At 40.8% G+C, this 16,224-nt stretch overlaps 1 protein-coding gene across 5 annotated transcripts in view; it reads right to left on the reverse strand.

Moving 5' to 3' along the window:
* Positions 1-334: 334 nt before the first annotated feature.
* The window catches only part of SPTAN1 (spectrin alpha, non-erythrocytic 1), a 120,607-nt gene continuing 104,717 nt past the window's right edge, over positions 335-16,224 (reverse strand). For all 5 annotated transcript variants that reach the window (XM_077478697.1, XM_077478695.1, XM_077478694.1 and 2 more), the window contains 14 exons: positions 15,376-15,508; positions 15,188-15,286; positions 14,948-15,107; positions 14,255-14,331; positions 13,956-14,165; positions 13,563-13,859; positions 13,209-13,321; positions 12,980-12,997; positions 9,390-9,444; positions 6,472-6,668; positions 3,433-3,486; positions 3,195-3,341; positions 2,959-3,106; positions 335-626 (listed from right to left, as the gene is read on the reverse strand). In XM_077478697.1, coding sequence (XP_077334823.1) covers positions 501-626; positions 2,959-3,106; positions 3,195-3,341; positions 3,433-3,486; positions 6,472-6,668; positions 9,390-9,444; positions 12,980-12,997; positions 13,209-13,321; positions 13,563-13,859; positions 13,956-14,165; positions 14,255-14,331; positions 14,948-15,107; positions 15,188-15,286; positions 15,376-15,508 — 1,834 coding nt within the window. In that variant the 3' untranslated portion in view covers positions 335-500. The remainder of the gene's footprint in view (positions 627-2,958; positions 3,107-3,194; positions 3,342-3,432; positions 3,487-6,471; positions 6,669-9,389; positions 9,445-12,979; positions 12,998-13,208; positions 13,322-13,562; positions 13,860-13,955; positions 14,166-14,254; positions 14,332-14,947; positions 15,108-15,187; positions 15,287-15,375; positions 15,509-16,224) is intronic.

Here is a 16,224-nt window from a genome sequence, read left to right on the forward strand (position 1 = left end):
ATCAACTTTACCTATAAAATGTTAGTACCCATGGTGTTAGTGTTAATTCGGGTCTGGCCCCCAAGGTTAAATGGACTGCTGTTATTATTGCATTGAATACCGTGAGGAACTGATTAAAGAGTTGAATTGAACTCTCAGACAGTAAATGTCCTAAACAGTTCAGTAATTTCCTAAAATCGCTACAAAATAAGCTGATGTCATGAAAATTATGAAATTTTGTAAATTTAAAACTTTGAATTCAAGACAGAATTCACCAAAAAAACGTAATTTTACTGAAATCACCAGAAAACCATTATTTTATCATTCATGTAAAAGATGCACACAACCACCAGACTGAATATTTAGCATTTATTAAAGCACACTGCTTATATTGCTTCTTCAGTTGGCTAGACCCAAAGCTAAAACAATGACAACACAGTGCGGGTATGGGGTGTGGGAAGAAAGGAGGACATGCACAGCCAAAGTCAGCAGGCACGAGCAAGGGCTTTAATTCGGCTATGTCAGTTCACGAATAGCGAACGTGTGAATTCCACATAGTCGTATGCAGAGGGCAACTCACGGCCCTTACTGTCCATATATGGTTTCATGTGTGAGATGCAGTAGTCTGCCTGTTCACGTGTCAAGTTCTGAAAAACAAAATAGATTTCAACAAATTAAAAACACTGCAATGATCTACCGGTGTTCTACTTATCACAGGAAGGCTGCTTGAGTGCTCAATAAAATTTGGAGCTTGCTTCCTAACCAAGACATGCGCTGCCAATACCCAGTTTAAGTTTTTTTCTTAATTACTGCAATCAGGCTCCGTAAACAGTAATAAAATGTGGGTAGGTTTTTACCATACAGTTGGACTGTAGCATTGTGCTGTGCTGGCGATCTACACTGCTGATCAACCTGAAAGTGCAATGGTCTGGGACTCCAGCGGTTCGACCTACCTTCTGCACAGTGCTCCAATCGAAGTTGTTGCTCAGGAAGCGTGAGGCATTGTGCAAGGGGTGTGTCGGACCGCTGGAGATCTGGACCAAGCAGACATGCTGAATGGGCCACTGCGCAGTTGGCACGATGGACCGCTAGGCTCCATTATGCAATGGTTTGGATCTGCAGTGTGCAAGGTGTTTTAACTGAACTGTTCTGCAGCTAGGGTTTTTTTTTTTTATTTAAATCGGGCAGCCTCCTGTTTATAGAATTTCAACAGGGATTGAAAGCATTACTAAAGGCACAACAGTAAAATACTCACTGTGGAACCTACAGGGTTAAACATTTGCATTGTATATAAAGGCCATTTGATCCCGTATGCACAGATCCTCCTCTTCTACCACTGACAAAAAAAAAAAAAACAACATGCCTGGTCTTTACAGAACCAGTGGACAGAGGCTGAACATGCTCAGTTTGGTGTGTATTGAAATTTTTTTTCTATTCTCTTGGGTGGGTGCACGTGATCAGCACAGTCCAGACAGAGGATCAGGGGAGAACGAAAACTCCTTAAAAGCTTTAATCAGGCACTGATACAAGACTGCTATATACTGCTGATGAGAAAAGGTATCAGTTTATATCTACTAAAACTACTTCATTTCCATATTCTGTGTACTGTGGGAGACCAGATATAGTGAATGCAGGGTGCATTTTAAGGAAGCGTACTAGTTTCCTATGTCACATGGTGAAGTATTAGCTCTGAAGTCTAGCTAGTTTTTTAATTTGTCTTTCTGCGCTACATGTAAAAAAAAAAAAATTTTGTAGGCACTTTTATTCCAGTGGATGAGCAGGTAAGCCCACCCTTATGCTGATCATACTGAAGAAATGCTTTAGTGATTTCAATCAGCTTTACAAAAAAAATAAAAAAATAAAAAATAATACCAGAGGGATTAAGGCAACCTACTGCCAACAGTTTTAATATAAATTTCTGGGTGATGAATCTTAAAAAACTTGTAGCCACACAACTGCCCGAGTGTTTGGTCAGCATTACTGTATTGAAGGTGGGACCGGTGGGCATCCATTTCCAATTGGGTTTGGGGCACTAGCGCTGTGAATCCTGTTCGGCTTTACTATTAGGAGATAATGATACTTTGTAGAGAGAGACCAGCTTGCAACTATAAGCTCTAAAGTGTGGCCTCCCATAGCACACAGAATATGGAAATGCAATTATTTTAGTAAATATAAATTGCTAAATACCTTTTCTCATCAGCAGTATATAGCAGTCGTATTATTTCTGTCAGTGTCTGGCTGAGCAATGGTCAAAGCTTGCAGGAGGTTTTTTTTTTGTACTCTGCCTGTTTTATCAGGCTGCAGGACCCCAGACCCTGTGACTGGACAGGGCTAATTGGTCCTGTACTGATCAACATGCACTATCCCAAAGGAAAAAAAAAAACAACAACTCTCTAGCAATACACAGCAAACTGAACATCTGCAGAGTGCCCCCAAGGCTCTGTTCTACCAGAAAATGGACTGGGGGGCAGTAAAAGGGGAGGATCAGAGAAGACAGGATCAAACAGCCTTTTACAATGTTGAGGATTAACCCCTTAGGTTCCACAGCGAGTATAACTGGCATGCTTTACTGCATATACAGACTGATTTTACAGTTATGGGTTTCTAAGTCTAATCATCTGTGTGCTAGACCTTTGATTTTACTTTTTCTTTACTGTATGTCAGAAGCAAGCAGTGCTCACTTGTTGGGGAATCTGCCCATAAGAATCACCTGAAATTAATGAAATGGAGGGAAGCAGGGGCAACACCTTTGCTGTAGTTTTTGACAAACATGAATACATACATCTCAAAGTTTAGACAACATCCAAAACGAGCATTCGGATCCATGATTCTAATAAGGGTTGTATGAATTGGTCTAACACCAGACTATCTAGAAATCCATTACTGTAATAAAAGGTAAAGGTCCCCAGCAGTCCAACTTTAGCTTGCCCTCTTAAACCATTTTAAGTGCAATGGAAGGAAAACATTTTTATTTTTCACCTGATAGAGTTCTTCTTTTGTGACGTATGGTTTCTGCTCAGTGCTGAGAGCTCGGAATGCACTTTCAATCTCTTCGCTGGACTTCACATTTTCAGTTTCCCTGCTAATCATGAATGCCATGTATTCTTGTAAGGACACATGTCCGTCTCTGTCAAGAATCAATACAAAGATAATCAGAGAAGTGCTTACCAAAATTCTCACCAAATTGCCATTATTACATGATCAATAGAAAATACCTGTTTGGGTCTACGATATCTAGGATGTTCTCAAATTCTGGATCAGGTTCTCCTTCCTCCACCATTGGAAGATCATAACCAAGAGACCTCAAACAAGACTTGAACTCCTGGTGGTTAAGACGGCCAGACTTATCCTTATCGAAGTGCCTGAGGAATAAAGGGAGGAGGCCTCATCTTAGAACCTTGAATCCACCAGACAGGGCACAGGTGTAGCCGAGCCAAAGCAACAAATACTTACTTGAACATCATGCTGAATTCCTTGAGAGCTTCCTCTGTGACACCCGTTGTGTTTCTAAAGGAAAAACCAATGAGACAATCTGGGTTAAGAAAGGTTTTCCTCATTGCATGACCCTATTGAAACTTACAGAACACAAAATTAGAATTAGCAACCTGCTGTGTGATGTAAAGGGCCCAATCACTACCACGTGTGGCCATCACAGCATCATAGTTACATAGTAGGCGAGGTTGAAAAAATACAAAAGTCCAACCTATGTGTGTGATTATATGTCAGTATTACATTGTATATCCCTGTATGTTATGGTCATTCAGGTGTTTATCTAATAGTTTCTTGAAACTATCAATGCCCCTAGCCGAGACCACCGCCTGTGGAAGGGAATTCCACATCCTTGCTGCTCTTACAGTAAAGAACCCTCTACGTAGTTTAAGGTTAAACCTAATTTCTTCTAATTTTAATGAGTGGCCACGAATCTTGTTAAACTCCCTTTTGCAAAAAAGTTTTATCCCTATTGTGGGGTCACCAGTATGGAGAAGAGACACTTGAGAGGGGATATGATTTCAATATACAAATACCAGAGAGAATAAGTTCAGTGCTCGCAACCTTTCCTCATAACTAATATCCTAGACCCTTTATCAGCTTTGTTGCCCTTCTTTGTACTCGCTCCATTTCCAGTACATCCTTCATGAAGACTGGTGCCCAGAACTGGACAGCATACTCCAGGTGAGGCCGGATCAGAGTCTTGTAGAGCGGGAGAATTCTCATTTTATCTCTGGAGTTGATCCCCTTTTTAAGGCTCCATGCACACTAAAGCCTTAAGCCGCGTACACACGGGCGGACTGTCTGGCCAACTTAGTCAGTCGAAACCCATTTCAGCGGACACTCCGCTCGTGTGTGGGCTTCAGCGGACTTTTTCAGCGTGCAGTCTGGCGGACTAAGTATTTCGGAATTTCCGTAATACTGTCCGTCATACTTTGGTTTCAGCGGACAATCCGCTCGTGAGTAGGCTAGTTCGATGGACTAAGTATGGCGCATGCTCAGAAAGGATTTACACGGCGAAAGGTTGCATTGCTGTGTATTGGACTTCCTATTTCTAGTCCCGTCGTACGTGCTGTACACGTCATCACGCAAGCTTTCGACGGACTGTTTGTGCATCCGTGTGTGGTCAAGTCCGTTCATTCGAAAGTAGGACGTACTGTCCGTCGGATTGTCTGACGGACTAAGTTGGCCATACAGTCCGCGGCTTTAAAATAAAAGCCTTTAAATAAAACTACACAGAGGACACTCCAAAAATCCCACAGTGCATTGAAAAAATAGAATGCCGAACACTAACGCATGTTTATGAGTGTATATCGTCGTTTGTCGTTTTTTGGCAGTGAAAATCGTCACTTTGAACGCGAATTTCTGGCATTCAGAAAAAAGCCTATAAACTCCACTGCTCATTAAAGCTAAAAAAACGTCCATGTGTGCATGGACACATAGGCTAGCATAAAGTGGAGTTTTTGGGCTTTTTTTTGTTAAAAAAAAAAAAAGCCCAAACTCCAATAAACTGCAGTTTATGAGCTCCAGTGTGCATGGTGCCTTATGCATGCCAATATTCTGTTTGCTTTGTTAGCAGCAGCTTGGCATTGCATGCCATTGCTGAGCCTATCATCTACTAGGACCCCCAGGTCCTTTTCCATCCTAGATTCCCCCAGAGGTTCCCCCCCAGTATATAGATTGCATTCATATTTTTGCCACCCAAATGCATTATTTTACATTTTTCTACATTGAACCTCATTTGCCATGTAGTTGCCCACCACAACAATTTGTTCAGATCTTTTTGCAAGGTTTCCACATCCTGCGGAAAAGTTATTGCCCTGTTTTGCTATCGTCTGCAAATACAGAGATTGAACCGTTTACCCCATCCTCCAGGTCATTTATGCACAAATTAAATAGGATTGGTCCCAGCACAGAACCCTGGGGGATCCCTCTACCCACCCCTGACCATTCCAGGTACTCCCCATTTATCACCACCCTCTGAACTGATCCCTTGTAGCCAGTTTTCAATCCATGTACTCAACCTATGGTCCATGCCAAGGGATCTCATTTCGTATAATAAACGTTTATGGGGAACTGTGTAAAATGCTCATCCCACCTCTAAATACGCAAGTATAGAACCTGTTCAGGAGTAACTGATGCCAATGAGCACTTCCCATCCCTAAAGTCATAGTTAATGCTAAATTCTGTGAAAAAAAGTTTAACCCTTAAAGTGTTAGTAAAGTCCTTTTTCTTGATTTATCCCTACAGGTAAGACTTACCTGTAGGAACAGTAAATATGCCCCAAACGTGCATAGTTTAGGAGATATTTACTTCAGTAGCGCCAGTGATGTCACTGGTACATGCACTCTCAGTGAACGGTGTGCCGTAGGAGTGAAGTATTTGCAGCTTAGCCATTCAAATGGCTGCAGCCTGCGAAGAAGACTGGGTGAAGATGGAAGCTGTGTCAATGGTGACAGAATGCTGTTGTAGGGCCTTTTTAGGCAAGTCTTTCATCATGTGCTAGCATGCGATACACACTAGCACATTATGCTGTTATCTTGCAGGGAGCAGGTATTTTCTTTTTCATGGTTTACTACTACTTTAATGAGAAGAGGAAAGAAAGCACTGAACAGAGTAGACATCATCGGCCTAGTTGGTAGATACTACATGGTGAGCTTTAGCAACAGGCAGATGTGTCCCAAATTGTAGTTCTCAAGCAGAGGTCTGCCCATCCAATTGCCACGCAAGGTGGCTGGTATTCCATTTCTTGTTTTAATTTAGTAAACCAAGGTACTGAAACATAATTTTTGCAAGAAGATGGAAACATAAGCATGGGTTCACAGACTGCCAGCCAAACTTAGGATTTTTTTCTTCTTCTTTTTATCCAAAAATAACTTATGGTCATGCCGGGTCAACACACATTCTAGGAAAAGTTTCATTAAGTGGAAGTTGCAAAAAACAAACAAAACAAAACAAAAAAAAAACACAAGAGCCTTCCCACACCAGCTTTCTCCAATTTACCTGGCTTGGATTTGCTGTTCTAGGTTGTGTTGCATTCTCATTCCCAGCTGATCCAATTGGTCCCACTGTTGTGCCAGTCCCACTGTACTGTGTTCTGTGTATTTATTATCCAAAATCAATGCTTCTTCCATAGCAGCTCCCAGGTCCTCTATCTTCTTAAGTTGACTTCTCATTGCCCGAATCTCTTGATGTTTCCTCTGTGTGGGGAGAAGAAAAATACATCAATAAACCATCGCAGAAGTGTGATTGTTGTTAAAAAGAAATTCAGTCTCAGGCTTGAATTTATTTGAAGTTTCAGCTCCAGTATCTGTATATGCCTTGAAACCAATCTGTGACATTTCTATATGTAGGTGTAAAATGCATCACTGCTCTTGCAAGATTTTTTTACCTTAAAGAGGAAGTAAACTGTTCCCTCCCCCCCCTGTAAAGTAAAAGGCATAATGTGTAGGGCTGAAACAACGAATCGATTACTATTTTCATAATCGATTAATCGGCCAGTAACATAATGGGGTTAAAAATAAAAAAAAAAAGAGCCCTTTAATATTTACAGTAGCGATTATTTGCATTTGAACTATACTCACTGTTCTACAGTAAAAAAAATTAACCCCTTACAGTAGTGATTATCTGTTTTTTTTTTCTACTATAAAGGGCTAATTTTAGTTTTTGTTAACCCCATTATGTTAGTAAACGTCTTCGATCTGGTTCACATCTATATGTTTATTGGTGCTTTTTGCTGAAATGCACTACAGCTCACTTACATGGTTTCCTATGGGACACGTTCACATCTGAAAGGCTCAGGGACTTTTAGCGCAAAATGGTTCTTTATTGGTTCAATATACTTCAATGGAGAAGCTGCAGAGAAGCATGTAATGCATTTTTGCAGCAATTTGTGTTTTTTAATCTGCCCAAAAAAATGCAAAAATACAAATTGCAGTAAAATCACGTGCGCAAAAATCAAAACGCACAGCAAAAAGCACGGCAGAAACAGATCAAAAGCAAAAACTGCATAGGTGTGTACCGAGCCTTGTGCTGGCCACACAGATCAATTTTCAGGTGAGAATATTCAGACGAAAAATCTTTGTTCATTCGCTGAATGAAAGAATTTTGTTTGAAATTTTCACTTGTTTTTAACATTCTGTTTTTAAAATTAATGTAATTTCTGAAAGAAAACCACATACATTGTGTGAAAATTCCTTTGACTAATAAGTTTTCTATTTCAAAATTTTCCCGTCACGGTGGTTGAAAATGAACGTGAATTTGACCCACTTTTTTTTTTTTTTAAGGTTATTAACCGATTAATCGAAACAACAATCGGCCAACTAATCGATTATGTAAATAATAGTTAGTTGCAGCCCTAATAATGTGCATCGCGTGACGTCACCGCGGGAGCTGCCAGTCACGGGTGCCGATGACATTGGCGCAGTATAGAGTAAAGATCTCCTAAACGGCACACGTTTAGGAGATATTTACACTACCTCTAGGTAAGCCTTACCTATAGGTACAAATTACACAGGGAGGTTTACAATCTCTTTAAGGTGAATCAGGCAAGAAAATACACGCGCTCAGTGGTAACAGATTATTATATGACAAAAGGTGCTACTAGGATTACAAAAAGAAAACTAAAAAGGCATTGCTAAATGGGGATTACATTCTCCTCCAGCAACCCCCATAGAGCATCAGTAATCCATTATCCAAAGTGGCTTTACAACTTGTCACGGCATTGACATTTTTGCACTAAGAGGAGAGAATGCAACTAAACAACAGTTAAAATAGCTATCCTGAGTGGTGAGCCTGCACGGTTTTAACAAAATAATAGTGGACTTGCTTTCTTTGATATTGTTATTAACCCCTTACATTACACAATGTACATACATTATACAATTTTATTGTTCAATTTCCTTTAGATTTACCTTCAACTATGTAGTGCAAGGGCCTGCCTGATTGCACACTAGTTGAAAGTGTTTAGGTTTGACCTCATATTATATGGTTTTGGTAAATCTAAATGGGAAAAGCGTACAAAAAAAAAAATTGTATAATGTATGGCTAGCCTAAGGGTAAAACATATCTTGATGACCAAGAACAATTTTGAAAAGTTGATATGGGTTTGTAAAACCACACATATATCACCACAACTACTTTGTATACGCAGGTGAATTATATCATGTTTTTTTTCAGGACAAATTGGGGTTTCATTTAATAATAATGGAGATATCCATTACCATTTTCTATCGCCAAAAAACAACCCAAAATAAAATTCTCCTGTTCCGATAGCAGCGACACCACATATGTGCATGTTTTTTGTTGTTTGTACCCGTAGTACAGCCCAGAAACAATAGTGCGCATTTTGCATTTTTTTTTGTCCTACCTAAAACAGACACTAGTAAAAAAAAAAAAAAAAAAAAAAAAAATCCTGCCCAATATACTGACCCTGACCTTTGACCCAAACACTAACCCTGGCAGTGACCTAGACTTTTTTTCTTCTCTCTCTCTGCAAGGAGAGACAAAACAATGCATCTTTCCTCTAGATTAACAAAGAGAGAAACACAGGTGTGGGCTTCACACTGACTGATCAACTGTGGTAGCCAATCAGAGACTACCACAGAGATCAGGTCACCCGGAATCATCAGTTTCAAACGCCAGGTAGACTGTCCTCTCAGGAGGGATGCTCTTGGGAGGTGCAGGATCAATACCTGCCAAGATGAAGTGGGCACCATTTATCTGACGGTTCAATGAAGCAAATGCATATGATGACTATGGAAGATGCAATGCAAACATTTGGATCTTTTTAATATCTGCATGCATGGAGCAAGTTAATTTAACTCTGCTAATCACACAGATGTATCGCATAAGAAGATGCAGAAAAGTACGAGATAAATTACCGTCTTATTCTCACAATCCTTGATCAGTATGGTACCCACCTTAGTTGCTTCCAATTGAGACTCCAATGTTCCAGATTCTTCAACCATGCAAGACCTGTATAGAAACAACAGTCAGTAACAGAAGATGTTTACATCTATATCTTGAAGTTAGAGCACAGCTGCTCTAACTGCATGTTCTAATTATACACCACACTGTGTTTTCAACAAAAGTGTGTGATTTTGTGCTTCACATTAACTTCAAGTCCAGGACAGACTCCAGAAAAATAGCCCCATGCCAAAAAACCACCACACACTTGAGCACAGTGTTGCAGCAGAAAAGTGCCTACAGGAAGCCTCTCTCTAAGAGCCACACCATAGGGTTAGTGCACAACTAACGCACCCAGCCCAGGAAGGATGGGGTATCAAGAGAAGCACTGGACCCTCCCAATCCACAGCCACTCAACTATATCACTCCAGCCAACCACACCAAGTCACTTCCTTGTGCCTAAATGATCATACAGTGCAACACGTGGAGGTTAGGAGCTCACACAACATTCTGTCCTGTGGTAAAAGTGCACTTTACGTTATGTTAATCTATTAAATCTACCCAAAAGTGATATTTCTGGTATAGATTGGCAAGAGTGTGAATTCTCGATGACTCTGACAGCAAGATCTGCCCTGCTGTAGTTACTAGTTTTGAAATTTTGGTGTTAGGTGGACTTGACATTCAAAAAGGTTTCTGCATTCGACTTTTTCTCGATATCTTGTTCAGAGGGCGCTTATTGGTATATTTGAGACCAACCATATTTTAAACAGCTAACAAAAAATCAACACAAAAAAAAAAAAATGATACTTAAGCCAGCCAAAGATGGAGTGATTTTCTTTCCCTGCCCAATGGGGGAAACCCTCCCGCGGAGCTATTGTGTTCTTCCCATCGGGGGAAGAGGCACAGAGTCGTCCCTGCCAGGAGAATCCACAGTGGTTCTTGCTAGCAGCTAAGAATTGCATGGAAAATCTGACATGCTGGTTGTATCCAAGTCGATCCATTGATGAACTTGGGTACAATCAGCCTGCCTATACATGGTTCGAATCTGCCGATCCCTGCTGAACTGGCCAAGATTTTAAGACCCCACACTGTAGAATTATTTTTATTGTACATGTTATTATGGAGAATGGCACGGTGGAAACACCCAAAAAGCTGGTAATGCAAAAAAAAAAAAAAAAAAAAAAAAAAAAAAAAACAACAACAAGTGACCAGACTCATCACCAAAATACAAGTTTTGGGAGGCATGACCCCCTTAAGGGGATACATGTTAAACTACTCCACTGGGAGACTAATGACCAATGGTTAGATTGTCTACTTATGTGGCTGACTTTTAGCTGTAAATAGATTTGTAAGGTCTCACAAGTCAGTTGGGTTCCATAGCACGGTCTCATACTAGAAAAAGTCAGGCAGCTGCAAGTCCTTTATCTACTTTGCAATTTTTCTTAGGTCTTGTACACAAAAGCATCAGCTTGTATAACAGCACTGTGTACAGAAGGCTTTCCCAAACCTTTAAACATATTGTAGATGTTAGCAACCTTTAGCTCCAGTTTGGAGATGATGAACACAGACCCTAAAGGGGAACACTAGCCATCTCTAAGCTGCTAGCAGGCATCACTACTTGAAATGTCATTAAAGCCTACTGTAGCTTGTTTAAAGTGCCAGCATCACTATTTAGATTGTCATTTAACATACTTTAGAGGCTTTAGCAAACCTTCCCAAAGCTTTCTGTACACATTATCCATAGGCCGGCAATACACAAGTTAAATCTCGGCCAGTTCAGAAAGAACCGGCCAAGATTTGAACCATAAATGGGCCGGCTGAATGTACCAAGTTGATCGAGCGATAGCCGCAATCGATGACAGCTATTTAAAGCCTGTCCCTGTGACAAAAGTATGGGAATTGCCACAACATGGCCCCATAAAGCAATAAAAACATTTTCAGGAGAATATTTATTTGACTTAAAGATGAAGCCTAGCAGACAATAGCGGGGAAGTCTAGGAGATGAACACTCAATGATGGGTGTCCTTGGTTCGATATTGCAGCAGTGTGTTAGTACTGAGAAAGCATCACATAGTGCCACGGAAAACCAGTGGAGAAAGGAATAAAGAAGAAAAACCTTCCAGATAGATCATCCCCAACTTCATACTGATACACACGTATGACTCTGCGATAGGCTATGCTAGAGAAGAGAGACCCAGTTGTGAATTGTTTACGCTCCCAACACAAGAATCAGGAAAACAGAAAGCCACATCATCCACCTTGCACAGCAACTTATCCACCCATGAAAGAGCCAAATAGAGAGATTGTAAGAGGAATTAGCTAGCTGGAGATCTAGAAACCGTCAGACCCCCAAAACAAATAAGGCATGAACATCGCAACACAAAAATGCAAAAATCATTGTGCAGTATTTATAAATATATTTCGCTACTATGAGGCTGACATTAAAAAGGACCCACACTTGTGAGTTTCACTTGGAGCTCTCAGGATGGTATGAAATCCTGTGTTCTTAGTGTTCCTAGAAGCACCAATGCATCCTTCAGATCTTTTTCATGGACACAGGTTTCTAACACTTAGGCCGCGTACACACGCGCGGACTGTTCGCCCAACTTTGTCCGTCCAACAGTTTCGGCAAACAGTCCGCTCAAACTTAGCATGGACGGACATGGCCACACACGACGGACGAACAGTTTGCTGAAACCGTGCGCGATGACGTGAACGGCACGTACGATGGGACGAAAAATACGACGTCCTATACACTGCATTATAGCTTTCGGCGTGAAAATCCTTTCTGAGCATGCGCGCAACTTTGTTTGACGAACAAGCCTACACACGAGCGGACTGTTCGCTGAAACAAGGTTTCAGCGGACAGTTTTTCGGAATTTCCGAAAAACCTTGTCCGTCAAACTGTCCTCTGAAAGCCCACACACGAGCGGACTGTCCGCCCAAACACTGTTCAGCGGACAAAGTTGGGCGAACAGTCCGCCCGTGTGTACGCGGCCTTAGAGCAACTACTCTGAGCAGCTAATGTATGTTGGATGTCACACACAGTGCATTTTGGCCCATGAAAAATTTAACATTGGCCAAATGTAGTCTAACATATATATATATATATATATATATATATATATGCAAATGCTTGCAATAACTAGGGGGTGACCTTCCTAAAGAAAAATTGTACGTTCCATAATGGAAGAGAGAGAGTTGTCTCTGTAGGATCTTTATTGTGCTGCAGAGAAAGCCATCAGTACAGGCCGTTGTATGGTCTGACATAGGCAATACTGTAAGTACAGTAGGCTGCAACTAGCCTATTCTTGATGGTGTAAACCAGCACTTGTAATTCTACATGAGATTAAATTAGCTGCTCTGTTTTAACTTAGCAGCAGCTGCTGACTGACTACTGCTTGGAACCAGTATAATGTAATTTACATCTCACAGAATACTGGACCTATCCATTACCATACTAGACAATGGAATTATTGGCTTTCCTGGTCCAACAGAACTGTCTACTGCAGCAGTCCAGTCTTCAAGCAAACAAACTTAAACAACTACAGTCTAGTAATCAGCTGTACACATCTACTGCATCACACAATCTTAGAATACTAACCCATCCAGAAGGTAGGTCCTATGGACAGAGGCAAATTGAAGGTAGCAGCACAGAGACGGGGAGAAAAAAAAAAGAACATATAAAAGTGAACAAAAATACTGCTGAAGCATCACAGATTTACAATTCATTACAAACAACAGATCACATGGATAATTAACAGGAAATAAGCAAGAGCACACAAAATGCAGTGGAAAAGGCATGAAGGCCTTTGGAAGAAAAGATTAGTAACCTGGTCTCCTGGATCCACTGATGGAATGCATTAGCATGCTGGGCAAACTCCTGGCGCAGCTTATCGTTCTCCTCCTGCCTTCGCTGTTCCTTCTGAAGTTCCAGTTCACGTTCCTATTGGGCAAAAAATAAATAAAAAATTAAAGCCATATGCCATAAGCCCAACATTTTCATTTGCTTCTATGCTTAAAAAAAAAAAAAAAAAAAAAAAAAAAAGCAGTCCACAAAGCATCCCCTTTGGAACTACACTTCACTAAAACATCGTTATTGGATAACGTTTACCTTTAAGATACTAAACAAGCTGAAAAAAGTTCAGATCATTCTACCAACTGACAAACAGCCTTTGTACAGTTACCTTTATGATTTTCTGCAGGTTGCGCCAAGTCTCTTCCAACGCTTCCATGGTGAACCAGGTGTATGGATTGGAAGCCACCCGGTAACCCTTGATCTGCCGGTCCAATTCAGCCAGCTGGTTAAAGTCAGTCTGCGCGGAGCTGAGGGAGTTTCGGAATGCATCATGTGCTTCACGCAGAGCCTTGATCTCCTCAAGGGAATTACAACGGACTGGATCTGTCAAGTCCTCTTCTGCATTCTCAAACCAGCTGTTGAAGGCAGATGCTTTCTTGGCAAATGTCAAGAATAAGTCTTCAACCTAACATGAAAGAAAAGTTTAATTGGATTATGGTAGTACGCAGAGATTACCTAAGCTTTAACAAGTCGTTTGAATATCATCAATAAGGCAATCTACCTTTCTGTAGTGCTCTTGTGCCTCCAGAAGCTTCTTCTTTCTAGCAGCAGAATTATCCAGCAGTTGGTTCCATCTTTTCATCAGGGAGGCATGGCGGGTCTCTATAGCCCTGGACTGCACATGCTTAGCTGCAAGTAATTGGTCTTTTAGTGCAGTGATGTTGGTGATACCTTCCTGTTGGAATGCTTGGAGTCCAGCATCAAAAGTTTCCTGAAAGTAAAAAAAATAACAAACACATTGTCACACAGATGGCACAATGTGACAATCAATGGCACAGTATTCACCTAGAGTCCACTCACCTGCTTAGTAAGAAGTGTCTGCACAGAAGACAGATCTCTGCCATAGTCATCTGTCTTCAGGCTGTTTTCCTTCTCACCTAAAAAGGCCAAATATGCAAATTATCAAAACCAAAGGCAAAATCTGGCAAACACATCTTATAAAGTTTTGGTTGGAGTTCCACTTTAAAAGGAACATTTGACTAATGCAGCAGGTGTCAAACATGAACCACCTGACAAGTTGAAGATGTAACAATTATTTAAAAAAATCTTCATAATTACATTTTATGAACACTTTTCATATTTTCAATACCAAAAGGTAAGTGACAAAGTCCATTTAGGGTTTCTAAACTTGGAGGCTGGGATCCCACTGTTCTGTGCATTTCAACATGCATGATTATGCATTAGGTGTGAGTGGGATCATGGCCGTTTCCTTTCTCACTAAACTGCAGTGTATAGATGTGGATCAGCCCCATTGGAAAGTACAGAATTTCTAATACATTTTCATCAGCGAGTTTCTTTCACTGCATAAAAATGAAGTGTGAATAGTCCCTAAACATATTGGAATAGAAAGGATTTAAGCCCAAAAAAATTCTGGCACGCATAACCAATGATCGTAATTACATCACCAACCCAACAACTACTAATAAAAGCAGAGTGGCTGACTTTATATTAGATCTGCAGAAGATGATCAAGATTACATTCAAGGAGCCTCACCTATCCAGGATTCCACCACGTCCGCCTTCCAGTTGAACTGTAAGAAGGCAGAGTTTTCATCCAGCTTGGCTTTGCGCTGAGCGGCTGCCTTCTCAAGCTCTGCCACCTTGCCTCTAAGGCCTTGCATTTTGGCACTGATATTGTCTATGTGATGATTATTCTGGAAGGAAGATTTAAACATTTAATATAGCCTTTTGGGTGATGGTACCAATGGCATTTTCTGGATTGCGAAAATCTTACCTTTCGGATAAGATCTTCTCCATTGGAACAAACATCATGAACCCTTTCCTTGTGTACAGTGAAGTCTGTTTCAAATGCCTCGTGTTTCTTGAGCAATCCCTAAACACAGAGAAGAAACACCAAGGTTGCCTTTCACATTCAGTCTTGACTGAGCCAACATTCCAGCATTTAACCAACAATTTTCTCACCTGGATGGCAGCCAGGGTGTCACCATAGTCCTCACTGGCAACCAGAGTCATCTTCTCATTGATCCAAGCTTCCTCTTCCTCAACATTGGCAACAAACTGTTGGTACTCTAGAGATTCCTCCAGCCTCTGACCCCTGCATAAACAACCAATAAAGATTTCTGTAGACATTTTCAATATCTGGAATATGACTTGCTGATGTGAACACCTCTACATCTTTATTGCATTAGATGAGCGTCATCTTGCCTCTTAATACAACAAAAGCCCTACTGTATGCAAAAGCCAATTCACCTACTGAAAAGGGTATCCTAAACAAAATTTCCATACGGTATTCATATGTTCAAAGGATGGGGGTACCAGACCATATGCCCCATCTAAAACAGATTAGGAATTTGAATTTTGATTACCACCCCATCATGCCAATAGCCTCCACAATTGAGAATTACAGTCAATTGCAAATACACAGACACTATAGAATGAAATGCACAGCAAACAAACAGTTTTCTAAGCAGCTATAAGCATATGTAGAGATATAGGGCTGCTGTGGGATGGAGGAAAGATCAGTGAAAAGAGCGGATCAAGACATGACTTGAATACTTCCACCGTTGCCTATGAGCCTGGTTACAGTTGCCATGTCAAGTCCTACATTAGCTTCTTTAAAACCAAATCAACTTTATGCAAACTGGCCTTTTCCAGATATGAAAACAGAAATTCATGGGCAATATAAACCATTTAGTTAAACGCAGCAGATTACTAAACTGAGAGACGATGGATGTGAGCGAAAAAGGGAAAGCCCATGTTAGTTTTTCAGGTTCCTAGAAGCAGGATCTGCTAAACGCATCTTGCAGCAAA

The sequence above is a fragment of the Lithobates pipiens genome, unplaced genomic scaffold, assembly GCF_037356315.1.
Source record: "Lithobates pipiens isolate NorthernLeopardFrog02 unplaced genomic scaffold, aLitPip1_a1.2 Scaffold_1, whole genome shotgun sequence".
Taxonomy (NCBI): domain Eukaryota; kingdom Metazoa; phylum Chordata; class Amphibia; order Anura; family Ranidae; genus Lithobates; species Lithobates pipiens.